Source organism: Microcaecilia unicolor, chromosome 13 (assembly GCF_901765095.1).
Source record: "Microcaecilia unicolor chromosome 13, aMicUni1.1, whole genome shotgun sequence".
Classification (NCBI taxonomy): domain Eukaryota; kingdom Metazoa; phylum Chordata; class Amphibia; order Gymnophiona; family Siphonopidae; genus Microcaecilia; species Microcaecilia unicolor.
The window spans coordinates 42466456-42493806 of record NC_044043.1 but is presented as its reverse complement, the minus strand read 5'-3'; the positions used below and the strand labels follow the sequence as shown (position 1 = coordinate 42493806).

General features: G+C 45.5%; 1 protein-coding gene across 3 annotated transcripts in view; it reads right to left on the bottom strand.

The window, feature by feature from the left end:
- The window catches only part of MSI2 (musashi RNA binding protein 2), a 621300-nt gene that overhangs the window by 121953 nt on the left and 471996 nt on the right, over nucleotides 1–27351 (bottom strand). For 2 of the 3 annotated variants that reach the window (XM_030222541.1, XM_030222542.1), the window contains one exon: nucleotides 17809–17883. In XM_030222541.1, the coding sequence (XP_030078401.1) occupies nucleotides 17809–17883 (75 nt within the window). Of the gene's footprint in view, nucleotides 1–1378; nucleotides 4395–17808; nucleotides 17884–27351 lie in introns of those variants that run through there. The other variant, XM_030222543.1, reaches the window with a different exon arrangement.

Here is a 27351-nt window from a genome sequence, read left to right as displayed (position 1 = left end):
CTTCTTGTGATCTTGGGCAAGTCACTTAACCCTCCATTGCCTCAGGTACAAACCTAGGGCTCATTTCACTAAGCAGCGGTAAGTATAGCTCGTTATAACGGATGTACCGCCAGGCGGTATTTCCCACCCCTACCACGCCGTCATTTCCTGTGCTACAAAAATTTATTTTTGAGGTGCCAGACTGTACCCGGTGGTAATCAGGCAGTGCTGCGTGCTACCCAATTACCGCTGGCTTAGCGCGGGAGCCCTTACCGCCACCTCAACGAGTGGCGGTAAAGGCACCCCCCCCCCCCCGAAATGGCCGTGCAGCAAGTGCTTTACTTCCTGCCCGGCCATTTCCTGCAGGGAAGCGAGATCTTCCCTTTTACTAGCTGTGGTAAAAGGGGGCCTCAGCGCGCGTTTAAAACACACGCCATCAGTGCCGGCCCCCTTTTGCCGCAGCTTGGTAAAAGGGGCCCTTGGACTGTGAAACCTCCAGGGATAGAGAAATACCCAGTGTACCTGAATGTAACTCACCTTAAGCTACTGCTGAAAAAGGTGTGAGAGAAATCAAAATAAATAAATAACTGAACTGTGGTGCCCAATTACAGAACTGCCCCCTCAGTCCTGTTTTCTTTAGGACTATCCGAATTAGGTGCCCATGCAGGATATGAGTAACATCAAAACTGGTCCCACTGGACACAGAGCTCAGTGGTGAGCACATGTGGACAGCACACTAGACCAAGGGCCCAGTTCACTAAGGTGCGCTAGCGTTTTTAGCGCGTGCACAAAACTAGCGTGCGCTGTGTAGGTGCCCATAAGGAGCCTACACAGTTCACATGCGCTAAAAGCACTAATGTGCCCCTAGTGCGGCTTAGTAAACGGGGCCCCAAGACTCTAGACTGGCAGCTCCCAAACTTGTCTGTGATCCCCACAGTTGGTTGGGTTTTTATATTTCAAACCATCCACCACAAACATGAATAAGATAGGTTTACACACACCAAAGACCCATTATATGCAAATCTGTCTCACGTATATTCATGAAGGGATAGCCTGAAAACTGAAAAAGCTGCAGGGTCAGAAAGGCAGATGTGGGAAGCGCTGCTGCAGATTCTGTGTAAGAACAGTTTGCAGAGATATGTTTTACCAAAGATTTTATTTAATGAAAGGGTTATTGGAACAGATTCTTTAGCATAAAAATCTCCAAATGGAGACGGGGGTTTGGTGTTGGGGGGTGGGGGTAAATAAAGAAACGGCAAGCTAAAACAGTAGCACACAGCTCGTCCATTGTAAACCGTTTTATTTTTCTGCCTCAGTTACTTACAGAAAAAGAAGTCATAAAAAAAAATCAGCATATAAACTATATACAAAATGAGAGTTAATTCACAATGGATAATTCTTTTTTTTTTTCATAATCATGCATGCTAGGGACAAATTCACAAAAGCAATGCAATTCATAGACAAAAAATTACAGGTTAAAAAGCTCTTCCTACAAGAGACATTTCAGGAAGACCAATAATCACATCAAAGCAACTGTCATGGAATGAGCGGCTGAGCGCAAGCAAAGATACATGTGGATGAACAGAAAAAAACAGTCAGTGCATTACAGATTCACTGCAAGCAAGGCAGACCACTTCTCACAAACTTGGAAAATTAGAGTGGGGGGAGTTTTGCCAAAAATAGCGTATTTCACTCCGTTTGAATTTCACAACTGAGTAGTGGGTACAGACTGTATGTGGTTGGTAAATGAGGGTTTTTTTTTTTTCTTTGATTTGCTGTCTCCTGCGTTTTTTGGGATTCTGCTTCATTTGGTACCTGCTTCTACAAAGCCGATGGTGATACAAGCCTTCAAAGTACTGCTTAATGCCAATTCTCAACCCCCTCCCCTTCCTCTTTCCAATCTTCTTAAGACTTTTCCCCATCTAGTTCAGGCACTGTAGGAACAGTCCTGTGATTCAGAGAACAAACACTTCCCTCTAAAACTGCAGGGTGGTGCTCTTCTGGGATGGCACAAACCCCCCTCCCTTACTAGCTCCTGGGAAGGAGACCCTTCACTTGAAGATATAACCCAGGACTTCCACTCAGTGTTAGCACTGAGCCCTCAGACCAGCCCTTTGCTATCAACTGTACTATTTGAAGAAACATTCAGATGAAGGAATGTTAGTTACCATCAATTAATTAAATATTGTGTTAATTTTTGTTTCTAATTCTTTAAACAGCTGCTTGTACAGTATCTGACACCCTATAGGAGACACAGCCAGCAGCTCTGTAAGAACAGATGCTGGATAGAAGGCCCAAACCTTCCTTCCTGCTGTGGCTGCATCCTCTAAAGGAACAGGTATATTTTACAGATTCCGTAATCCAAGACATCTACCCAAAGTACTGGTAAGAAAAATCAGACCATGCAGCTTTGCCATTAATTTATAAGGAAAGAGGAGGTAGAATATTTCAAGCACCCTTGTTCAGCCATGGTCAGGTAAATAAAAGAGGTGTCTCTGTTTTACCTTGTGGAAAGTATTGCAGTTGGTTCAGTTCGCCTGCTAAAGCAAACTGGAGGTGATACCATTTGACTGGGCATACTGGTTTTCGAGCACTAGCTCGTCTTCATTAGGTCAATGAAGAAAACAGCACCGAGGTACTGAATTAGTCTAAGAACTTGTTGACCTTTTACACTTTTATTTCCAGTTGAAATTAAGCTATATATTTTTTTTTAAAAACCTGAGTCCAACCATAACACATTGTTTAAAAGAAATTACGATGAAAGTTAGAAAGTTTGTGAGAAGGTTTCTGCTTTGAATTCTTTTTTTTTTTTTTTTTTTAAATTATTATTATTATTAAGATGCTTTATTTCCCCTTGCAAGATTACAGGCTGCACATGCTTTTAAAACAGGCAAATGGAAAACAAAACAAAATAGAATTACTCATTTAGAACAGAGCAGCACATAATGCAAAAACAGACAATGAGGCAGGCCAATGAAAATCTGTGCTGAAGGACGAAAAGCTGCCGACTTACATAAATTTTACAAAATGTGCAGATGAAGAAAATGGTTATTGAATGCTACGGAAACCCCCCCCCCCCTTGTTGCAACCACAAGCTGGGGTTGTTAAAAACCACATGTCTTAGAAGTGAATGAGACTAAAAGCATGGCTTAGGGAAAGATTTTCAGTTACTGAGTAAAAGGTTTTATCAAATTATATGCTATCACAGGAGGGGAGGAAGGGGGAAGTGAGCAAAGCAGTTGGCTTGGCAAAAGTTGTATTTGGAAAAGAACTTCCAGCCACGTCCAAGTTTCGTTACTGGCGGAAAAGTGAACTGTAGCTGGAAAGGAGCTTAAGTAATTCTGCTGCCATGCGTCACACAGCGGTCAATATTCTGTCCATAATAAAATACAAAACTCAAAAAGGCGTACAAAAAACTGATCCTGTAGCTATTCCGGGCTGCTGCCAAGAGCTCTGGGGAAATCACGAGAAAAACAGCAACAACAACAAAAAAAAAAAGCCAGGCACATCTCCTGAAATCAAGAGACAGCAGGACCCAGAGGATACCACAATACGAACTGTACTACATTCCTCATCCTATATCCTGCTGCTCCATCCGGGCATAATCCTCCTGTGAAAGTAAGCCTAAGAAAGGAAGGTGTGACCTAGCACTTCAGAGTGTAAAAGGGGGCCCGGAGGGACAAGACTGGATATTTGTACCACCCTGGCCAATTGTTCTTACTGTAACATTCCGGTGCTTTATATCCCCAATATGTAATTGAGCAATTATAAGGACACCATCCTTCCCCCTCCTCCCTCTCTCCTGGAAGATGTCATACCAATCAGATGCCAAAAATGTGCTGGCAGGCTATTCACCCCGGAGGTGGCTGCATGAACGTTCCTGCAGATCTGTGTTTATCAGTAAAGCACAGAGAGACGCCAGGGAAGTCCAAATCACCATTACTTGTTCATTTTAACAACCACTGAGGAGCCTCCGCTTCCGGTGCTGCTACTGCACAGACAACATTACTGTCAGAAAAACAACTTGTGCATTCATTGGCATCCCAACCTCTGGTTTACTTCCTTGAAAAAGGATGCATGAATATGGAACCTAATGAGATCAGCAGGGAATCACTACAGACAGATTTCCATCAGCCTCCCCAGATGGACATGCCTTTCCCCACCCCCCCCCCCAAAGGGAAAATTTACACCAGGAAGAGAGAGCTCCATCACAAGTCAGCCAAGATGAAGGGAGAGAGATACAGTGGACAGTGAATTTAGGTACCAGCACCCAGGTTTTTTTCTCTCTTTCTCTCTCTCTGTCCCCCTCTCTTTCGTTCTGTCTTATTACCACTGCCGAAACCCCTGTTTAATTTGTTACAGGACCTTTAAGGGCTAGTTGATAAAAATAATGTCTTGTGAAATCGGCAAATACTCTGCAAAGTGAAATAAGAAAAGAAATTAATAGATTAAACTGAAAAAAAAAACAAAAAAAAACAAAAGTCCAAGAAATTCAAAAAAGGAAACAAAAAACAAAATAAAATATTGGGGTGGGGGGGAAGAGGGCTAACAAATGTCAGATAGATTTAAACAAAAAAAAGTTTATAATTTATACAGGATTGTCCAAGCCCAGAGAGCAGTTGGTCCAGGCTTTGTAAGAACAGTCCCTGATCTAGCTTACAAATGCAGTTGGATAAATGCTGATTACTAAAATGAACCTAGACAAACTTATAAGCAACAACCACCTACATTATTTTAAAAGATGAAAAATCTGAAAGTCTCTTGCGTTCAGTGCCCTCCTAAGCATGCCCTACGAATACCCAGGAAACTTAGAAGTGGTCAAGAAAGAAATATTTTGTTAATAGTGTGGCAGTTTCTGCGGTTCCTTTGGCCTCCCAACTCAATCAGAACCTGCCCCGCCTTTAGCTAAGACAGTCAAAGCCTTTATTTTCACCTACCATACCAGCCAGCTTTGTGGGTGCACTGAGCAACCCCAATATTGAGAAAGCTCCTTCAGTGTGTCCAGCATCCCCAATCATTTTGCAAAGTTGGCTCCTATGCCACCCACCCCATGCCTCCCTTCAGCCCAGCTGAGAGGCACTTCTGCCGTAAAGTGCATGCTGTGCTCTCGCAGTTTGGCTTTCGCATGGTGTCTGAGATTCCTTCTCTTCCCACCAGGGGCATAGCCAGACCTCGGCGGGAGGGGGGGCCAGAGCCCGAGGTGGGGGCACTGTTTAGCCACCTCCCCCGCTGCCGACCCCCCCCCCCCACTGCCACTTTGGACCGCGACCGCAAACGCACCCCCCCCCCACCCTCCAACCCCACATCATCAGTTACCTTGTTTGCTGGCAGGGGTCCCCAATCCCCGCCAGCTGAAGAGTCTTCTTCAGCACCGGTCGACTCCAGCGCCTTCGTTGTTGGATCATCTGACGCCTTACGTCCTGCACGGGGCTACGTGCATGGTGCAGGACGTAAGGCGTCAGAAACAGATGATCCCACAACGAAGGTGCCGGAGTCAACCGGCGCTGAAGAAAACTCTTTGGCTGGCGGGGATTGGGGACCCCTGCCAGCAAAACAAGGTACCTGATGCGACGGCGGGGTCAAATGTAGAGGGGTCCAGGGCGTAATCTGTGGGGGCCCATGCTCCCACGTAGCTACGCCCCTGCTTCCCACTGCATGGGATGGTGAACAATCCTTCTACAGTGGACTCAGCCCCAGCTGGCACGGGGAGCAGAAGCTGGGCCCAGGAATCCCATCCAGGTCTCTCCTGCTGCTGGACCACCAAGGATGTTCTTCAACCCCAATCATGGTATCAAAACGAGGAAGCTCAGCACACACAAAAAACACAGAGCAGCATTTGAGAAGAATATCAGAATTGCAGTCTTCCTCTGGTGCTAAATGCCAGAGTTGTGTGTGTTTGTTCTGTGACTTTCAGCTAGCTCATGGTTGCTAAATTCATTAACTAAGGGGGGGGGGGCAGGAATAAACAAAAAGTATGGTTTTACATACTCAACTACTGCATACAAAAATGGAATATAAAGTCCTTCTGTAGCTGAAAACAGCAAATATGCACTTTGAAACTCGTCCAGGAGAACCCGCTTCCCTTCATACATAGCCCCTTAGACCTGACTTCTAGCACTGTTCCATGCCAAGAATAACGTGGGAATTCAGTCACCGCCTGTCCCAATTAAAACAACAGACCAAGAGCTTGTGGCAAGAACAGGGCCACAGCCTTATAAGCCAATAATTCCACTGGTAAAATACAACAATAAATCAAACAATAAGAACTACTTTGCCCCTTTCCTAGCCTAGCAAACCAAATTAGACCTAAGCAAGGGGCAGCTCAAGTCAATCTGCTGCCTAAGGAGTGGGATGAGATGGCGCCACCAGCCCACTGGAGTCCCGCCCCCCCTCTCTCCTCAGGGCTACAATCAGGAAGTAGGGTAGTTCGGAGCAACAGAAAACAGCAAACTGACAGGAGCCAAGCAATAAAGTTTATTACAAAATCATGAAAATACATAAACCACATAAATGTATATATTATATACACATAAAACCAAAGAATCAACCTAATGGAGGAGTCAAACCACATACAAAAGAAAGATGTCCGGTTCATTCCACCAGGATTGAGCACTCTGGTGCTGGTGGCTGCCAGGACCTAGCTGCACACCTCCGAGGCCTGGGGCGAGGAGTAGAGAATGACACCGGGACAAAGTTTGTCCCCATCCCTTCCCTGTGGGTTCTGTCTCCGTCCCAGCAGGCCCCGTCTCCATCCCCACCCTGTCCCCGGGGGATCTGTCCTCATCTACAGAAGCCTTGAAAACTTATGATTTTATATTTAAATCTTTTTATTAAAGTATAAAAAGGAATATGCTGTGAAACTGTTGTGTATAAATTACAAATAGAAAACAATAACAACAATGAGCAGCTATAATAACCCTCCTTCCCACCACCACCCTCTACCCTTCCAACTAGAAAATGACACGGGGACAAAGTTTGTCCCTGTGGGCTCTGTCCCCATCTCCTCCCCATCCCCGTGCCATTCTCTAGTGAGAAGCACAAGTACTCACAGAGAAGTCAATTGTATGTAATTATTCATTCACATGATTATTCCCAAATCAACCAATAAAACACTCAACAATAGCTACAGAGCAGAAGTAGAATGTTTCACTTTACAACTCAACATATGAACTCTGGTGTCAAGCCAGTGATAGCAACACAAACTCCCTCTACTACCAAACACTGTGTGATGTAAGACAAAACCTTGTAAACAGAAACTCAGAAGCTTACCAAACCCAAGGAGGTTTGAAAGACAGGAGACGGCGTCACGTGAAAAGGCTGAAGCCGTCTACACCCAAGTAGGTTTGACGGCTTCCCTATGCAGCTGCCGTCATCTTTATACACTCAAAATACATTACATTGTATGGCAGCAAACTCTGATAACGGGCCAAGCATGCTCCCGCCGTCTCCTACCAATTAAACCTGTTTGATCATATCATACCAGCACCAAGTTAAGAACTCAAACTATACCAACCCTACCTATGAAACATTAGCACTGCAAATGTTCTACAACACCAGCACACCTCTAAGGATTGGGGGTGTGGGTCTTTTATTAAGAATAGGTGGTGAAGAGTTCTTTTCCAGCTGGAAAAGATGAACCGCTACAGATTTCTATACCGAACCTACATATCAATTGAATCCCTCATCCCAGTGACACAAGGAAAACACACACCATCACTTAGCCCCCCAAAATTATGAGATTACAAACTAGAAACATAATGCAGACAAAAAAATAAAAGGAAATCAAAAGAAATCAGACTGTGAGCAGTTAAATCCCAGAAAACAGAGATGCATTTCCTTCAATATAGAATAAAATACAAGACATGCACATTTTCAAAGCTGACATTATCTTTCTCTAAATAAATTTGTATCCTTGTTTTCTGACCATTTTAGTTTTCCAATTAGGTTGGTCCTGGTCTCTCTTTACTACTTCTTTTTGTTGCTTTTCTCCAAGTCCCTTTCCAGGATCTCATTTCCATTTTCTGTTTCTTCACTGTCCTGTCTTCTTCCTAATGTCTGACTGACACTGATCCTACCGTTTCACTGCTATCTCCATTTCTCTCAACTGCCTTTTTATGAACCTGTAACTAGATTTCGTCCCCCCTTCCCCCCACAATCCTGTCTCTTCTTTCACCTACTTATTGGCTTTCCACTTCCTACACTTTCCTCCCTTCTCCTCCAATCCCCAACCCCTCTCTCATTCCTTCCCCAGCCTTCTATTCCATGAATTTCATTCACTTTCCAATCCCCCATTTCCAACCTCTGTATTCATCGCCTCCCCTTTACCCATCCCCCGCAGCGGACTGGTGTCAACAGTCCCCTTCTCCTATCTGCTCAGCACCACTAAATCCGCTACAGAGAAGGGAGCGCCTTTCTTCACTCAATCCACGCTAGCCGCCGGCAATTCACAGGAGTTGAAAGTAGAGAATGAATATTTCCTGTATCGCACATGAAACAGGAAGTAGATTCTCTGTGATTTTAGCAGCTGTGCAGTGTCCGCAGCCAGGGCAGCTGGAGCGAAGGAAGGAGCTCCCCACTCTGCAGCTGGTTTAGTGGTTCCAGACCTGGCAGGTAGTAGAAAGGAGCAGCTGGCACAAGTTTTGGAGCCAAAAGACTGGTGTTACCACAACAATATGAAAAGGATGGCCCATCCCAAAGAGTGACATTCACCACCACAATGACTGAGGTTTTCTAGCGGTGCATCCAGGGTATAAATTTGCAAAGATCTACATGTTTTGCTTTCTAAATGCTTTTAAACTCTCGTGAACTTCACCACTCTTAACACATCGAATTACTTCACATAGCTTTTTCCTCCAAAAAAAACAAAAATTTAAGAAAAAAAATAATAAAATTGATAAAAAGTAAAACTGAGACAGCAGAAGTCACTACAATTTAGTCACCACATATATGCTTGCTTTCTAAATGCTGCAGACTCTAGGAAAATGATTCTCCACCTTCTTTTCAGTTAGAACACATCAGATGGGTGATGCTTGTAAATGTGACACACTGCATATACGACCCTCAGGGGACCTTGGGTCTGACACAATATAGCAGTTCTTACTAGCTAAACGTAAGCATGCTCTGCATCCACAAAAGTCCAACCTGCCCCCGACAAGTGCAAATCATATCTAGGATATTTCTCCATTGAAGTCACAATACAATTATTCTGATTCTCATGTAATCGGTGAAAGAGCAACATAAATCTCTCTAATCGACACACTGTGAAATGCAAAACCTAAAGAAAATCCACTCAATTTAGCAAACATGTTATACAACAGTAGCACTAATGCTATGATTTAAACAGCAAGAACCCTACCCTATTACTCCTGGGGAAATCTGGCGCAAAATGAAAAATCCGGCAAAACAAATGTTGGAAATTCTGGGCCTGATATTCAAAACGATTTAGCCGGCCGCTAACATTCAGCAGCATTTAATGGCTAAGTGCTGCTGACTACTGTGGTTAGCGCCGAACTGAAAGCCAGCTATGTTGCGGGCATTGTGAGCACTTGGCCACTTAATTGCTGATTTTCAGCCCTTAAGTGGCCAGGTTTACCGCATAAATAGGACTGTAGCAAAGTCTGTCCTATTTTTATACAGTAACCCATGGCCGCTTAAGGGCTGAATATCAACTTAAGTGGCTATGTGTTAGCTAGCTTAAAAAAATAACTGGATATTCAAAGCCGAAGCCTGTACAGGTCCCAACTCTGAATATCTGGGAATAGCGATATGCTTAGTTAGTAAATAGGTCCCACTGAGAAAGCATAGGGCTTGCGTTACATAACATAAACATGCACTAGACAATAATAGCCTCTTTACATTTTATTTGACAACAGAGGGTAAAAATACCTGACCAATGTCACAAGGAAGGTCACCCCCACCTTAGGAACTCCCTTCACTGAGTAAGTCGCTCTTACCTGTGCTATTTTATTTACTACCAACCCCAGACTCCTTTCTTTCTGCCCTGCTGCACCTCAAATAAGCTTCCTGAATTCCTCGTCTGTTCAAATCCAGCCTTGCTGCTTTTAAATCTTAACCGTTTATTCTCTTGTTCATGCCCATGTGTATTTTTAAAAAACAATTTCCCATACTAACTGGAAGTCCCCAATTCTCTTATTCGTCCCATTTGTCCTTCTTGACTCAACTAAAACCTCCATGGTGTAAGAACAGATTCTTATGTGTATATATGTACAGTGCAGTGCTCGTCGGTAGTAAGTAGGATCTAAAGCAGTGATGGGCAACCTTTTGAGCTTGGTGTGTCAAAATTCGCCAAAAAACCGAGCATAACTCGGGTGGTGTGTCACTTCGAGAAAAAAAACATAATTTCGCGATATTTATAGTTTAAATAACAAAAATGTATAATTGTAATATATAACTGTATTTAATAAACCAAAAACTAATTATTTAACTTAATTGCCGCTATTTCTAATGGCGGGAAACGGCACCCATGATTTATTCTCCCTTTTTGTTTTCCCTCTCTCATAACGAATTGCTACAAACAAGTAGTGAAAGGAGCATTATAAAAGCAATGAAAAGTGATTTCTTAGGTGGACCGGTATTTTTAGGAACTTCCCAAACAAGTGTGGAGCAGGAGCAGCAGTCAGTGTCCAAGCACAGCTGAGCTAAGGCTGCAACAGGATCACAGAGAGGAAGAGAGCGGCCGCTGACCCGACTTTGTCTGAAGAGAGCAGCAGCTGCCTGGGTTACTCGCAACTCAGCACTCAGGTTTGACATTTAATCAGAATTGCCTCGAGCCTCAGGCAGTTTTTTCACCTGGCTGAGCTACAACTGCAGTGAGCTGTGATTGGTTGTAGGGAGCCTGTCTGGCGCCTAAAAGGGCATTCCTAATTGGATGATTCTGACGAAGAGGACTGCTGGTTACCAAGGCTACGAGGTGGGGCGGAGCAGGGGGGTTCCGACTCGGAGGGGGGTTCTGAAGCTGCGATAAGACCACCAGCGCCCCTGTCGCTTCTGCCTAAGACCAGCCCTCGCAGTAAGAGCAGGTAGGCTGGGTTCTATTTGCTGCCGGCTTTCAACCCGCGTGTCATCCAAAATGGCTTCGCGTGTCATAGGTTCGCCATCAGGGATCTAAAGCCTGGTTTCCCTGGTTCTCAGTCTTCTGTTCTAACCACCACTTAAACTGTACTAAAATATTTTTAAAACAGTGGAAACCTCTTCTATGCAGCACGCACGTTACTCACCAGTCTCAGCGTATCAGGAGCTAGGAAGTCATGTGACGAGGCGCAGTTAACACTGTTACCCAACATGGCTGAAGTTTGCAAACTGTATCTTTTTTCACTTACAGTGACCACAGTGGATGTGAGGCAGCAAGAGTGGAATGCTGCCTCCAATAACATAACCCTTTGAAATGTAAATGCCACTGATGTTGCCTCCTCCTGCTCCAATAGGCCAATAATCCTCAGGGCCCCCGAGAGGGAGGGCAGGGGGGACAAAGTTCCACAGGTCTCCAAGGGGGCCTGGCGCTGGGGTCTCTCTCTCTCCTGCTCCTGACGGGACCTGAGTGATTGCGTCCCAACAGGAGCAGGAGAGAGAAAACTCCAGAGCCGTGGCCGGGCCCTCCCTTGGAGGTTGGGGAGGACACGGAAAAGCACCTCCAGCGCTGCTCTTCTGCCCAGCTGAGCAGCTGCTTTTCCTCTCAGGCGAGCATGCCCTGAGAGGAAAAGCAGCCGCAGAGGCAGGCAATCAGAAGAAGAGCAGCGCTGGAGGAAGACGTCTTTTGCTGGTGGGGTCTTGGGACCCCCGCCAGCCAACAACGTATTTCAATTGCAGCAGCGATCTGGGGGGGTGGGGGGTCGGCCCTGTCCCGGTCCAGTCTCTCAGCAGCCCTGATAATCCTTGCACCAGCAGAATTCAAACAATAACAGATCATCTTGAAGCATGGACAATGAAGGCATATTTTTTAAATGATCATTTTCAAAGGATTCTGTTCAACTGTTAAAACAGAATGATACATGGCAAGACGCTGACATGTCAGCAAGAACTGGCATAAACAGTAGCCTCTACCTGCCTTGGAAGACAGGAAAATAACACCTTCATGACCACAACGATACGAGTCCTGGTCTCTTTTTACATAATCACAATTAATCATTTTAGGAGTCCAGCTTCTCTTTCCCTACTCAACTGTGCTTCTGGTGGCCAGTTAACCACTGTGGTTGCAAGCAGTTAGGACTCCGCCAGACTGTGCATCCTGCAGGTGCACAAAATGGATACGCTGAGGGTTTGCAGCTGTCGTGCCAGACGTCTTCCTGCTCATTAGTCAACGATTCCGAATCCACCACAACTGAGGAATTTGCCCCTTCCATTGGACAAAGTCTGAGCTATTCGTGCCCTCACCATCTGCCATGGAGGTTGAATTATACTCTTAGCCAACTCCCTATGCCTGATCTATCAGACGAAAACATCATACTGCAGAGCTGGAAAGTTAATGGCTTTTAGTTCTATTTTTGCAATGGAACACACACCACCATCTGAAGAAAGTGCACAATGGAAAGCACCTTCATAAGGGCAAATGTATCTTATATCAATCCAGGAACACAGAGCAGCTATGGGCAGATGAGGACTGCTTGGTCCACCTAGGAACATCTTCCTACTGAAATCTTACCTGGCCTTTGGCTACTTCCAGCCATATCATCATGCTATGCTACTACTTCTGCGGGTCAGCAGTTCCAGGCCTGGCTTCATGCCACCCTCTTAGTACAAGAGACGCCTTCACACCTAAGAACCAAGGAACTGAAGGCCCACAGAAAACATAAGGCAATACTGTTTTATTGAACTAATACATTTACTGACTGGCTTCCTTTCATCAGGTCAAAGCAAAATGACCTGCTTATTTCACTCTGCCCGAGAAAAGGGAGCGCAACTCCCGAAAGACAGACAAGTAATGCATTAAATTAGTCTAATAAAAAGGACTGTCGACCTTTATTTTCTGCACATTCACGAGGATGAACACAACAACTGCATGACCTTACACAAGAGCAGTAATGATCAGAAGGAGAAAATTAAAAAAAAAAAAAAAGCAAAATAAATCCTGCTTTACAAATAAAAAAGTGAACTAGAAACTTTGCAGCAATAGATATATCAAGATACATGTGCTAAAAAAAAAAAAAAAGTCCAAATCATACTCATGAACATTTCTAATTCTTGTGGGGGTTAACTGGAGAGTGAGAATGAAGCATGAGCATAATCCAATTTCCAACACGCCAAACCCAATGGCAACAACTAAGGGCCCAATACGGGCTTTACCACTCGCTCTTCTGGGACTACTGCCGGCGGTAGTCCCGCCCTGAGCATGCGCCATTTCCGGTGTAAAAAGAAATCCCCTGGAAATGGCTTATATGGCACTAACCTGGCGGTAATCCAGCATCGCCGCATGTTGTCCAGATACCTCAATGGGTGGTGGTAAGGGCTCCCTGCCGGAAGAGTTCTCTCACCACGTGGCTATTTTTTTGGAGGGGGGGGAGGGTGCTTTTAGTGGCTGTGGAAAAAACGGCCTTGGTGCACGGGAAAAACAGTCCCCACCACTAGCGCAGGGCCCTTTTCCCCACAGCTTGGTAAAAGGACCCCTAAGTGAGGTATTTCGCACTTAGCTAGCTATGGGTTTTCGTACAAAGATAGGACTGACTTTTACACAATCCTATTTATGCAGTTAACCTGGCCGGTTAAGTTCTGAATATCGGCACTTAACTAACCATGCGGCAACTCCGTCCCAGGAGTGCCCCCAAAATAACCAGTTTTCAGTTCGGCACTAACTGGTTAAGTACTGCTGAAAATTAGCCGTTAACCCTGAACAGGCGATTTAACTGGCTAGGAACCATTTCTTGCCAGTTAAATCACTTTGAATATCGACCCCTAACATTTCAGTGAGCTTTTTTGTGTCTTAGGTGCGCCCCTGACCGGCGATGGAGCCACGGCGACCTCATGTGCAAAGTGTCAGTTTCTAGATCTTTGCTTTCCTGCTTTTTCTGTCATTGTAGTTCCATTTCTTTTATTAAATTTTGATATTTATGGAATCATGAACTGCTTTGATGGTCCTCCTCAAAGCTTTTCCTTCTACATGCTAACCCCCACACCAGAAAGCTTACTCCTAGATGTTAACACTCAAGCTCTACAAATTAGGAGAGATTGACAAAAAAAAAAATTTAAAATTATTACAGATGCAAATGTCCCCCTGAGACTGAGAGAAATATTTACCCCTAAGCATCCAGAATATCAATTTTTTTTTTACCTCATCTGAGAAAACAGCACTACGTGCCAAGTGACCATTCACACAGCTTCTAAATTGGTCAGAACATCCTTGCACATAGAATCCTACATGGACGTGACCTGTACTTAGACCATTGGGAGATTTTAATTCCAGTAGCCTCAACGTGTGGAAGATATTTTCTGACCTATCTGATGACAGCCCTTCCGAGTCTGGCTGAAAACATGTTCCAAAGAACGCAAAAAAAGTAGGTAAGGGACACTATTCAAAAACACTTCTGTAGCTGGCGATGGATGCTGACCTCAAAGAGGGGTAAATTCCAAAAATGGGCGCCTACTGGCAGATGCCAACAACGCACCTGTTTGGAGCCTACTCTATAGAAAAAGGTAGACGCCTTCTTTTCTTTACGAATGCTAGCCGAACAGATGAGATATGTGCCCATATTTTAGGCGTGAGCAATTACACCAGCCTTAGAGCTGCTGCAAATGCTCGTGCTCAGATTGTTAAAGAACACGTATAGATTATTTCATAATTTCCTTGCATCCCACTTATGCTCTGCCCAAACTAGAGTCATGTGATTGCCCACCAGCAAAGTAGGCACCATCAATTACTGGCATACACATAATTGCACAGAGCTGGAAAACAATAGTTTACGTAACTGTATGTCAACATACACACACAGATTTCTAGAATATTGGCACATACATATATTTTTGCTGCCTAAATCTAGGTGGCTCCTTAAAGAAATTACTTCTTTTTTTGTTTGTTTTAAATTGTACGAGTCACCATACAGCCAAAGTTATCTATTTTAAATGGGGCGGATGGGGACACTCTGGGAGCAGGGCTAAAAATGATACAGTACATCCTTGGAGTGATGGATATCAGGAACAGCGGACAGTGGCAAGCCCCCCCCCCTCCCGAAGAGCATCTACCCCATTCCTCCTTAGGCCCTCACCCACTCGCTCCTGCACATGCCAGCTTCTGCTGTGACTTTAGTGGTTGTGTCGTGGTACTACTGCTAGGGTTAGGCATCACTAAGGCAGGCCCAGGTGGTGCTGGGGGAAGGAGGTCTTTGGAAACAATGGATTTTCAAAGCAACAGACAATGCCTCCCCCCCACATTGTCTGTTTCTCTGAGGATATGCTGCACGGCAGTGCAGAAATAGCTTTAAATGGATAAGTTGTGAGTTGGATGCTTGGGAGAATATTGCTCCTACTATATTTAACTCAAATGTAGTATCAAGCTAGTGTGCGTGTTTGGGGGGGAGGAGGGATAATGTCTCATGGTGAGGAAACAGTGTATGCCATAAATGATAAGTCTGCCTCAGCATTCTGCATTCAGAAAGGCATTTGTGCAGAAGGCAGGTGAGTCTTTCCTGCCCCCAGTACGTCTGTTATGAAGCTCACAGCTAGTGCATCCTATGCTATGCTCTGCTCACGGCATCTATAATCAGTCTGTTTTGTCTTCCTTCCATCCATGAGATAATTGAGGGGAGGGGGACACTGTGGCTTGCCCTTCTGGTAAAGGGCTAAGGAAAATCTCTCCAAGACTGATCCAATAGGGCCCATTCAAGCACTAGCAGGGCTCACCTTAATCGTGATAACCATTCCTACCTCATCCCAACTGGCTGGAGCTTATCACTTCAACACATGCACTCCCTATCAGCCCCGAACAGGAAACCTGAGCACGGGTCAGTGTACACTAAAGCTGACACTCGGTTCCTGTGGCTGGAAGGAAGGGGAATAATCTAGGGGAGTCACCTGTGGATTGGTAAATGTTTGTACAAGGGCTTCTGAAGCCACCAGCAGAGCTCCTCCAACCCAGCCCCCCAAATCTGCTCAACCTGAATGAAGATACATGAGATGGGTACTCTAGGTCTAGGAACCCAGAAGACATATACTAAAATGTCTCTTAAACAATCATGTGGGTGAGACAACAGGGGCCAGAGAACTGGTTCAAGAGCTAATGAAATTTGAGGCCAAAGTCCTAACTTCCAGAGAACAAAAAGGTAAAAGTGAGAACACATTATGTCAGGGAAAACAGAGGCATTGACTAGCGACCTAGAGCATGTCAGTCTGTAGACACACCATGGGCAGCACTGCAGCATATACAAAGCTCCCCCCCTCCTCAAAGACACAAAGGAAGCAATTCTATATGTGGGTACCTCCGTTTAGGCACCCTGATGCCACGTGGTAAGACAGTACTCTAAAACAGCATCTGGGCACCCAGATTCCATTACAGAATACAAGCGTAACCTAACATACATGCACCTGCAGTTACACTGGTCACAGACTTGGCATAACTATGGTTGAACTCAAAAATCACAGCTTCACACTCGCTGTGTATCACAATGGATAGAGAGACTAGTATCACTCTGCGTTGAATCAGAAACGACTGGGTTACGACTGAAGCTACAGACTGAGAGTATAACACCAGTGTGGTGTGATTAAGATAAGTGATTGGTAGCTTCACCAGCGCACTAACTTATAAACTGTAAAGTATTTGGGAGAGATCCGTTTATTCTGTGATCTCACTACTTTGGATATAGACATTGGGTTATCTTTGATTTTTTGGACATTCAACAAAGCGTGGAGTTTTTTTGGGTCATATGATGTTGCGTCGGGCCCATGCCTTATTGTTTGTGCAGCACTGCGTATGCCTTGTAGCGCTATAGAAATGCTAAATAGTAGTAGTAGTATAGTCCGATGATTCTGGGCTGGCTGGGTGGCGTTACTGATTCCCCTTTTTTCTCCACTTTAGGTGTTGAGTGTTTCTGATTCAACTCAGAGTGATACTAGTCTCTATATCCATTGTAATACACAGCGAGTGTGAAGCTGTGATTTTTGAGTTTCAAATTGATTATTGGCAAGCTTGAGTGTATTCATAGTCATAATAATTATGGTTGAGTCAGTGGAAGCTCCGCCCATGCGTACACGCCCCCTTGCATTTACACACTATGCCCATACCGAATACTGCTTACGTGTCCTGCTAGCACTTATAAGTGGACATTCGCCCATGTAAGAGTTAGCATTCTGTAACTTTACATGTGCAAAGTGGTGTTGAAGTGGAGATGCCCCTTTACAGAACTGTCCTTCAAGTGCGGAAAAACCCTCCAGAACAAATGGTCCCTTAATGCTCCCCACGAAGCAATCCCTGTCATACTACGTACAAATGTATTGTATTACCAAATGATCAGAACCAATTATTGTGGTGTGCTTCGCCAACACCTTTCAAACACATACACACATTTCTTTTCTCTCTTTTTCAGGACAGGGATTCTCAACTCAATCCTCGGGACACATCTAGCCAGTCAGATTTTCAGGATATTCACAATAAATATGCATGAGATAGATATGTATACAATGGAGGCAGTGCATGCAAATTTATCTCATGCATATTCATTCTGGGTATCCTGAAAACCTGGCTGGCTGGGTGTGTCCTGAGGATTGGGTTGAGAACCCCTGTTTTAGAAGGAGGACATTTTGACTTGTAAACCCTACCTACAAAAGACCCTCTTTTTTTGTTAAATGAAATGCATACCTGTATTTGCTTTGAGAATGGGGTTCACGTACCTGGAAACTGATAGCTGTAACTTGGAGCAAAGCCTGGATAGCCCCTGCCATATGTCGCAACGAAGTTCGGGTAACCTTGAACACACAGACAGGAACAAAAACAAAGTCGTCAGCTTGTGCTACCAATAAATGCCGCCAACTCTCTGAAGATATACCAGTTTCAAACTGAAATAAATTATTTAGGCTGACTGAAAAAGTCTGCCAGCATTGTCCTCGCATTCCAAATTACTGGGGTCTCCATCAAAGCCCTCTCCAGCCCATCCTAAACTGGATGTGTAGGTGATATCCAGCAGTTTGGGGCTTTTTTTTTTTTAAACATACTTTTGAAGTTTGCACACTAGACGTTATAAAAAACAAAAATTGAGTGGAAAGGCAGTTTTTTTTTTTAATATGCAAACTTAAAATAGCTACACAGTTGATGAGGGCAAAGACCAAAGTGGCACATCGAATAGGCTGCAAGTGCTCCTGTATAGCAAGAAGCTGTGGCAGTTTGGGGAAATTCTGTTCCCTGCAGTTCTGTGTTGGTTATACGACGCTAGAGGCCAACTGAATTTCCGTTTTCACCTCGCCCCGAAATTTGGATTTGCTTTTGTTTTGGTTTCAGTCGAAAATTCCAGTGCTTTTTCGGATGAAACCGAAACTGTACTGTGTAGTCTGCAGTCCTTACTCTCTTCCCTGCCCCCTGACACAAGGAGCCTCCTCCTGGAACTTGGAATCAGAGCTAGCCCCCCTCCCGCCCTCAACAGATGGAATCTTGACTCCCCCCCCTTTCTGGAACCACTGATATGCTAGGCTTGGGTAGGGGGTGGGGGCTCCTTATGTTTGGTGGGTGGGGGGGGGGGGGTCCTTCTGTTCAGGGTGGGGGACCTACCTGTGATTCGGGGTTCCGAGCGGGGGCTATTCCTGTTCAGGGTCCAGGCCAGTTTTGGTTTTGACCGAAACCAAGCAGCAAATTTTGGGCGCAGATTTGGTTTCAGCTGAAACTGAAAAAAACTGGTTTCCTCTATATGAAGCAGGGAAGAAACCAGGCCAAGGAGTTGCAGTTCAACTGAGGCTAGGTCCCGAGATGCGAATTCTAATCCCACTACTGCTAACTCTGATGATATAAGTAGGTCACTTCACTGTTCTGTGAATCAGTTTACACAGCTGGTACTGGGCAACAGTGGTAATTTAGGGGCCTGTTTGCAGAGTGGCAGTAAGCCCAACGCAGGCTTACCACTCACTTTTCCGGGACTACCGCCAGCCCACCACAGCCACCAGCAGTAGTCCCACCCTGAATGCGCACTATTAGCAGAGGAAAAAAAAAAACCTCTGGAAATGGCTTGTGCAGCGCTAACCCTGCAGTAATTGGGCTTCGCTGCGTGCTGCCCAGTTACCGCCTGAGCCCTTATCGCCACCGCCCTGCCGCATGGCCATGCAGTAAGAGTTCTCTTACTGCATGGTCAAATGTGTCGGGGGGCTTTTTACCTGCTGCGGTAAAAAGGGCCCTGCCATTAGCGCAGGGCCCTTTTTCCCGCAGCTTGGTAAAAGGACCCCTTAAAGAAATATATACCTTTTCCCTACTTCCTCCAGAGAGTCCAGGTGCCAAGGCCCATGCAAGAGGTGGCTGCAATCACGTCCCCAACATTGTAAAATGAGATACTGCATGAGTGAAACTAATTATGTAAAAATGCCACAGACAAGGGCTTTAATAAACCAGTACAGGGCACTATGAAGGAAATAGTGCCCCTATAAAGTGGGTGCTAATATTTACACATGCATTACGCGTGTAAAAATTTAGAACGCTAGCATGTACGTGCACATGTGTGCACATAGGGGCATGTATGCCGTATTCCCACCTGTGGGCATACACAATGGCGTGACTCACTCTTGTGCACATACCTTACAGAATACTTCAGCATTTAGACACCCCTAGTTACACCAGCTCTAATAAGTGGTCATTCCCTAAATACCACCTGTTACACTACTGCTGTAAAAAAAAAAAACCTTTATAATTCTTTGATTAACCATCTTCAGTCATGCTTAGACGCTGTGAATTAACGGCTGTCTTCCCATGGTGTTCTACTGAATCCCTCTACATCTATGGCCATGTGGATGACAGGTTGTCCTCTGCATCCGTCTGTCACACCAATCATACAGGGATCTTCTATCAGCCTGGTGAATTCGTTAAGATACCTGGGGTGATTTCCTTTGCGCCACAAATTTCTGCTGTGGTAAAATCATGTTTCCATTACCCGATCCAGTCGTTGCTGCCTTGAGGACTCCACCTGCGCAACACTTCTCTATGCTTTTGCTGCTTCAGAACTTGATTAGTGTAACATCATCTATGACGGCCTTCCCACGTCCTTTATTCCCCCCCCCCCCCTGCTCTCTGTGATCTTCTGCCTATCACTTCCTTCGGTCTGTGGTTCTCGACTGGCGTGTACTTGTCACGCAGCCTTTTTTAAATAAATATTGTGCCATCTCTTTGGAAGTACTTTCCATTCTACTACTACTTATCATTTCTATAGCGCTACTAGACGTACGCAGCGCTGTACACTTGAACATGAAGAGACAGTCCCTGCTCGACAGAGCTTACAATCTAATTAGGACAGACAAACAGGACAAACAAGTTATAAGGGAATATTAAAGTGAGGATAATAAAATAAGGGTTCTGAACAAAGTGAATAAGGGTTAGGAGTTAAAAGCAGCATCAAAAAGGTGGGCTTTTATCTTAGATTTGAAGTCGGCCAGAGATGGAGCTTGACATACCGGCTCAGGAAGTCTATTCCAGGCATTTGGTGCAGCAAGATAAAAAGAACGGAGTCTGGAGTTAGCAGTGGAGGAGAAGGTTGCAGATAAGAGAGATTTACCCAGTGAACTGAGTTCCTGGGGAGTAATGTAGGGAGAGATGAGAGTGGAGAGGTACTGAGGAGCTGCAGAGTGAATACACTTATAGGTCAATAAGAGGAGTTTGAACTGTATGCGGAAACGGATAGGAAGCCAGTGAAGTGACTTGGAGTGGGCTAATATGAGCATAACGACACTGGCGGAATATTAGTTGTGCAGCAGAATTTTGAACAGATTGAAGAGGAGAGATGGCTAAGTGGGAGACCTGTGAGAAGCAAGTTGCAATAGTCTAAGCGAGAGGTGATAAGAGTGAGGATGAGGGTTCTGGTATTGTGCTCAGAAAGGAAAGGGCGAATTCTCCCTTCAAGTGGAACTCTCCTATCATAAATTTCACGCGGCCCTAAAAACTCACCTGTTTCCTTCTGCCTTCCCTGGATAGGTATCAGGCAGCATGTTAGCTCCTCCCCTCTTACCCTTTCCCCTAATTTTTCTGCTTTCCTGTCAATTGATTGTAGCTCCTTTTCTTTCCTTTTCCTCTACATTTACTGTAAACCAGTTTCATTTCTCCAATTGAAAGGCGGTATATCAGGCAGCAATAAACCATAACCATCTATTTTCCTTTACAGAACAGGCTCCTACCAGGCTCTCAGTGGTAGAACTGTCTTCCACCTGTGTACTGCCGTATAGGCATTTCCCTGGGGTGTAGTTTTGGTGAAGCTGTGATGTACCTATGTGTTTCATAAAACAAATGAGCACACACGTACGGAAGACATACATAGAGATATACCTGGTAGAGAGAAGGTGTACATTTCTGCATCAGGATTCGCATACAACTGGGGTTTAATCTGGGAGCCTGTGACCCGTTGAACTAAAAGGTACCGAAAGTGGGGTGACATTTATAAGATACGGGGATATCAACTACATAATCCCGCAAAATATCTGCCTCAGGTATGGACTAATTACATCTTTAAGAAATCAACACCCCACTTTAGCTACCTGCAGTTTTTAGGCTCTAGAACATGAACAACATCAAAGCTGTAAAAACAAATTGCATAGTCCAATTCTATTGACCCTATAGTGCATAAAACTTTCAAAAATTAAAGTTGCCCCTCCAAACTTTTATAGCCGTTTTCTTTGTTATTTGTAACCCCACTTTTGGTACCTTTTCCCTCAGTGGGTCCCAGGCTCCCAAATAGAGGCAGTTTGTAGACTTATCACATATGTGACCTATTATAAAAAAAATCCGGGCCTTAATGGAAGCTCATCAGTACACTAAGTGGACTAGGCATCCGCCTAGGGTGGCACAATTGATGGGCCGGAACTGGCATTTGGTCTCCAGTATCTCTCTCCTTCCGTCCTGCCCTCCCTCTACCCTGAGGTGTTTGGCAGAAGTGCCCCAGGTTGAAAATTCTGAATTTTTGAAGTGGTGGCGGCCGTGGCAGAGTAGCAGAAGTGGCTCAGATAGAGCAAACCGCAGAGGAAGAGTCGCCAGCATTGTCGGCTGGATCTTTTAACAATTCAAAGGGTCTGTCTGTTTAATTGAGGGGGGGGTGAGAGAATTCAGGGGGCTCATGGTGGGCGGAGGAAGTGAGGGGTTGAGCGAGGCCTCTGCTGGGAGGAGTGTGTGATACCAAACCTGCTGCTGGGAACAGATGGGTGAACGAGTGGGCACTGGGGAGAAGCTGAGGCCGCTGGGGGGGGGGGGGGGGGGGGGGGGGAGATGAGCAATGAGGATAGGCTGAAGCTGCTGGGGATTGGTGAGCAGGGCTGGTGAAGGGAGAAGCTGTGGCCTTGGTTTCTGAGCACAGGTGGCTGGGTGCTTCCTCCCCCGGCAGCCACAATCACAACCTCAGCCTCTGCTCTCTGCTCAGCAATCACAGCCTAAAGCCTCTCTCCACACTAGCTGCTAAGACAAGTGGTTGGCACTCGAATGTATCCCTTCCTTTCTGAACACACTACTAAAATTCTTATGTGTGTGTGCAGCAGAAGGGTGATAGGTTAGACATTTAGAGGGTCTTTCGCTAAGGTGTACTAGCGTCTCACCATTTAGCGCCAGCTGATTTTTAGTGCAACCTAAAAACGCTAGCACAACTTAGTAAACAAACCCCTACACTTACTACTAATTTTGTTTTGTGTCTTTGTTGCATTTTTTAAATGTTTAAACTGCTATTATAATAAGTAGTTTGTCGTACATCACCTTAGATGATTTATAAGTATATATATATATATAAATAAATAAATACAATTTTAATCTTACCAAGTCTGGCTCCATAATCCTAAGAAAAACTGTCAAGGCCCACATTGGAGGTTTTTCTTTTAAACACTTCTTATAAATACCTCGTGCAAGAGTTGGATCATTTAAGCAATGGCTTCTGCTGCAGATCTGCTTACTGGTGGCAGAAGCCCAGTATTTTTTGGTAAAAGAACCCTCACTTTGCCCTAGTAGGGAGATACTGGTTCCCCATTTGGCTCAGTGGTCTCTGCACACTGGGACATCTTTCTTCCAGCATTTCCTTTCAGCTTAATTAAAAACACCTGGACTCTTACCGTACTGCGCTGGCCTTCAGCTGTAGTTAAATATGCTCAGACCAAAAGCTGGAATGACTCAAAATGTCCCTCCATGTCTTCTCCAATTCATTTCTAAACACCTGAGTATGGCTTAAATATTTTGACAGAGGTGGGAGAGACATTAAGTTTCAAGACAGATCGAGGAAGCAAGAATTAATCCTTCCAGGCTCTCAAACCCTGTTGTCTTCCAATAAGTGGTTATAGTAAATCAGTTTTTCCCAAACCTGTCCTGAGGGAACCTCTCAGTCAGTCAGGTTTCAGGATATCCGCAATAAATATTCATGAGTTAGATATGCATGCTCTGCCTCCATTGCATGCAGATCTAACTCACAAATATTCATTACACATAGACTGAAAACCTCAATGACTGCGGTTCTCCCAGGACAGATTTGAGAACCACTGTAGTAAACAGAGGCTCTTTCCCCCCCGCCCCCCCCCCCCTGGTAGTGCTACCCTCTGCAGAGAGAGGCAGACAGAGGGAGTAAAAGGAGGGCATAGGGAGAGAGAAAGAACCATCTTCAATCTAGTCAAGGAACAGCAAGTCGATGGCCGTAGGTTCTAATCTCCCATCACAGACCTTCTCTAGGTCACCGCAGATGAAATCATAAATTTCTCATACAACATTACTTCAATTTTCCTCCTCATTAGGTGCTGTGATGCCCGGCTCTGCTCTAACGAGCCCGAGCCTGCTGTGAGCGGAGAGACCGTCAGGCTGAATATCAATAGCTCATTAACACTGGGCCCATGTGGACGCTTCATCAAGCCAAATTATGGCCAGGACGACCTCTCCACCGCTGCCATTAGCTGCCATGCTCACTCTGCATTGGGTGCTCGGCAATTTACTCGCTTCACTTCTCTCAGCAAAGGATCAATCTCGCGGTAATTATCTCTTGTCACCAAACTAAAAATGAGGATTCTGAAGAGACATCTCCCCTCGGAGATATTTGCCTTCACCCCCTCCCCCTAAGTAGCATTGTCCCTGACTGGGCACGGATTGCAATCAACAGTAAAAAGAAAAAAAGTATTTCCAGTGCTGGATAAGGAGACAGCTCACTGCCCACCCACGCCCTCGACACTGTGGTTTTCTGTACAAAGTAAACAAGAGCTTGTGTTCATTTAAGGAACCACCACCTACTGCTAAATTTGTTACTACATTTAGAATAAGCTGCTCAGCTTGGCTAAAGGTTGCTTTTTTGTACGTGTGGCCAAAACAGAACCATGAGGTGGCCGTCAACAGCTCAATTTCAGCTGCTTTTTCTTCATCCACTCTCCTACAAGGCCTTTCTTTTTCATTCAGCAAAGCATCTAGCTCTCCTCATAGGGTCATCATGCACTGCATCTCTTCTCTTAGTCCTTGTCCCTCGAATGCAGTCTCTCTTCTTGTACCTTCCCTGTCTGGTCTATGAGGACTGCATCATCCAAGGTCTCGCTCTTTGATTCCTTATACGCACTCTCTTTGGTGCTTATAAAACATGTAATGAAATGTGTCAGTTTAATCTTTTATGTTAAGGAAGTCTATGGCTGCTGTTCTGTTGTACCCTTGGCAGACACCCCTATCCTGGCCACCAGATTCTTGCTTTTACTCCATTCTGGCAATGCCTCTTACCTTGCATCTCTTATTACACTCCACACCCAACCGAGATACCTTCATGCTCTCCACAACGGTCAATTATACCTTCCCCCAGTGAGATGGCTCACCTGGAATTCACATGCCAATGCCCCTTCTTTTTTCTTGCCAGTTTTTACAATGCCTTGCCCTTGGCTTTGTGCACCAAAGACTCTTTTGTAAAATTTAAAAGGATCTAAAGCCACATCTTTTTGAACATGCTTTCACTGTCTAATTTTGTCCCTTTAAATTCCCTGATCGTTTGCGGTATTGAGCGGGGGGAGTAGGTAGCATAGGTGGTGTATGTGCTTTACTTCTTTCCTATTCAACATGGCGTTCCCTTTCTATTTTTCAGATATTACATCATGACTGTAAAACGCCCTGCTGTTACCCACAAAGCTGTCAATCTACTGTGGCAATAATCTACTACTACTTCTTAAGCATACAATACACAAACTAGTAGAAATTGTGATAGGTGTATCTAATGGCTTGCAAATATATATATATAGGGTATGATACATACCTGTAGCAGGTGTTCTCCGAGGACAGCAGGCTGATTGTTCTCACGACTGGGTGACGTCCGCGGCAGCCCCCACCAACCGGAAAGAAGCTTCGCGGGACGGTCGGCACGCAGGGCACGCCCACCGCGCATGCGCGGCCGTCTTCCCGCCCGTGCGCGACCGCTCCCGCCAGTTGAATGACTAGCAAAAGATGAAACACACAACTCCAAAGGGGAGGAGGGAGGGTAGGTGAGAACAATCAGCCTGCTGTCCTCGGAGAACACCTGCTACAGGTATGTATCATACCCTTTCTCCGAGGACAAGCAGGCTGCTTGTTCTCACGACTGGGGTATCCCTAGCTCTCAGGCTCACTCAAAACAAGAACCCAGGTCAATGGAACCTCGCAACGGCGAGGAAACAACAGAAATTGACCTACGAAGAACAACTAACTGAGAGTGCAGCCTGACCAGAATAAATTCGGGTCCTGGAGGGTGGAGTTGGATTTACACCCCAAACAGATTCTGCAGCACCGACTGCCCGAACCGACTGTCGCGTCGGGTATCCTGCTGGAGGCAGTAATGAGATGTGAATGTGTGGACAGATGACCACGTCGCAGCCTTGCAAATCTCTTCAATAGTGGCTGACTTCAAGTGGGCCACTGACGCTGCCATGGCTCTAACACTATGAGCCGTGACATGACCCTCAAGAGTCAGCCCAGCCTGGGCGTAAGTGAAGGAAATGCAATCTGCTAGCCAATTAGAGATGGTGCGTTTCCCGACAGCGACCCCTAGCCTGTTAGGGTCGAAAGAAATAAACAACTGGGCGGACTGTCTGTTGGGCTGTGTCCGCTCCAAGTAGAAGGCCAATGCTCTCTTGCAGTCCAATGTGTGCAACTGACGTTCAGCAGGGCGGGTATGCGGCCTGGGGAAGAATGTTGGCAAGACAATTGACTGGTTAAGATGGAACTCCGACACCACCTTCGGCAGGAACTTTGGGTGGGTGCGGAGCACTACTCTGTTGTGATGAAATTTGGTATATGGAGCATGAGCTACTAGGGCTTGAAGCTCACTGACCCTACGAGCTGAAGTAACTGCCACCAAGAAAATGACCTTCCAGGTCAAGTACTTCAGATGGCAGGAATTCAGTGGCTCAAAAGGAGGTTTCATCAGCTGGGTGAGGACGACGTTGAGATCCCATGACACAGTAGGAGGCTTGATAGGGGGCTTTGACAAAAGCAAGCCTCTCATGAATCGAACGACTAAAGGCTCTCCAGAGATGGCTTTACCTTCCACACGATAATGGTAAGCACTAATCGCACTAAGGTGATTCCTTACTGAGTTGGTCTTGAGGCCAGACTCTGATAAGTGCAGAAGGTATTCAAGCAGGTTCTGTGCAGGGCAAGAACGAGGTTCTAGGGCCTTGCTCTCACACCAAACGACAAACCTCCTCCACTTGAAAAAGTAACTCTTTTTAGTGGAATCCTTCCTAGAGGCAAGCAAGACCCGGGAGACACCCTCAGACAGACCCAACGCAGCGAAGTCTACGCCCTCAACATCCAGGCCGTGAGAGCCAGGGATTGAAGGTTGGGGTGCAGCAACGCTCCGTCGTTCTGCGAAATGAGAGTCGGAAAACACTCCAATCTCCACGGTTCTTCTGAGGACAACTCTAGAAGAAGAGGGAACCAGATCTGACGGGGCCAAAAGGGCGCTATCAGAATCATGGTGCCGCGGTCTTGCTTGAGCTTCAGTAAGGTCTTCCCCACCAAAGGTATGGGAGGATAAGCATACAGGAGGCCGGTCCCCCAATGAAGGAGAAAGGCATCTGACGCTAGCCTGCCGTGTGTCTGAAGTCTGGAACAGAACAGAGGCAGCTTGTGGTTGGTCTGAGAGGCGAAAAGATCCACCGAGGGGGTGCCCCACTCTCGGAAGATCTTGCGTACCACTCTGGAATGGAGCGACCACTCGTGCGGTTGCATGACTCTGCTCAGTCTGTCGGCCAGACTGTTGTTTACGCCTGCCAGGTATGTGGCTTGGAGGAGCA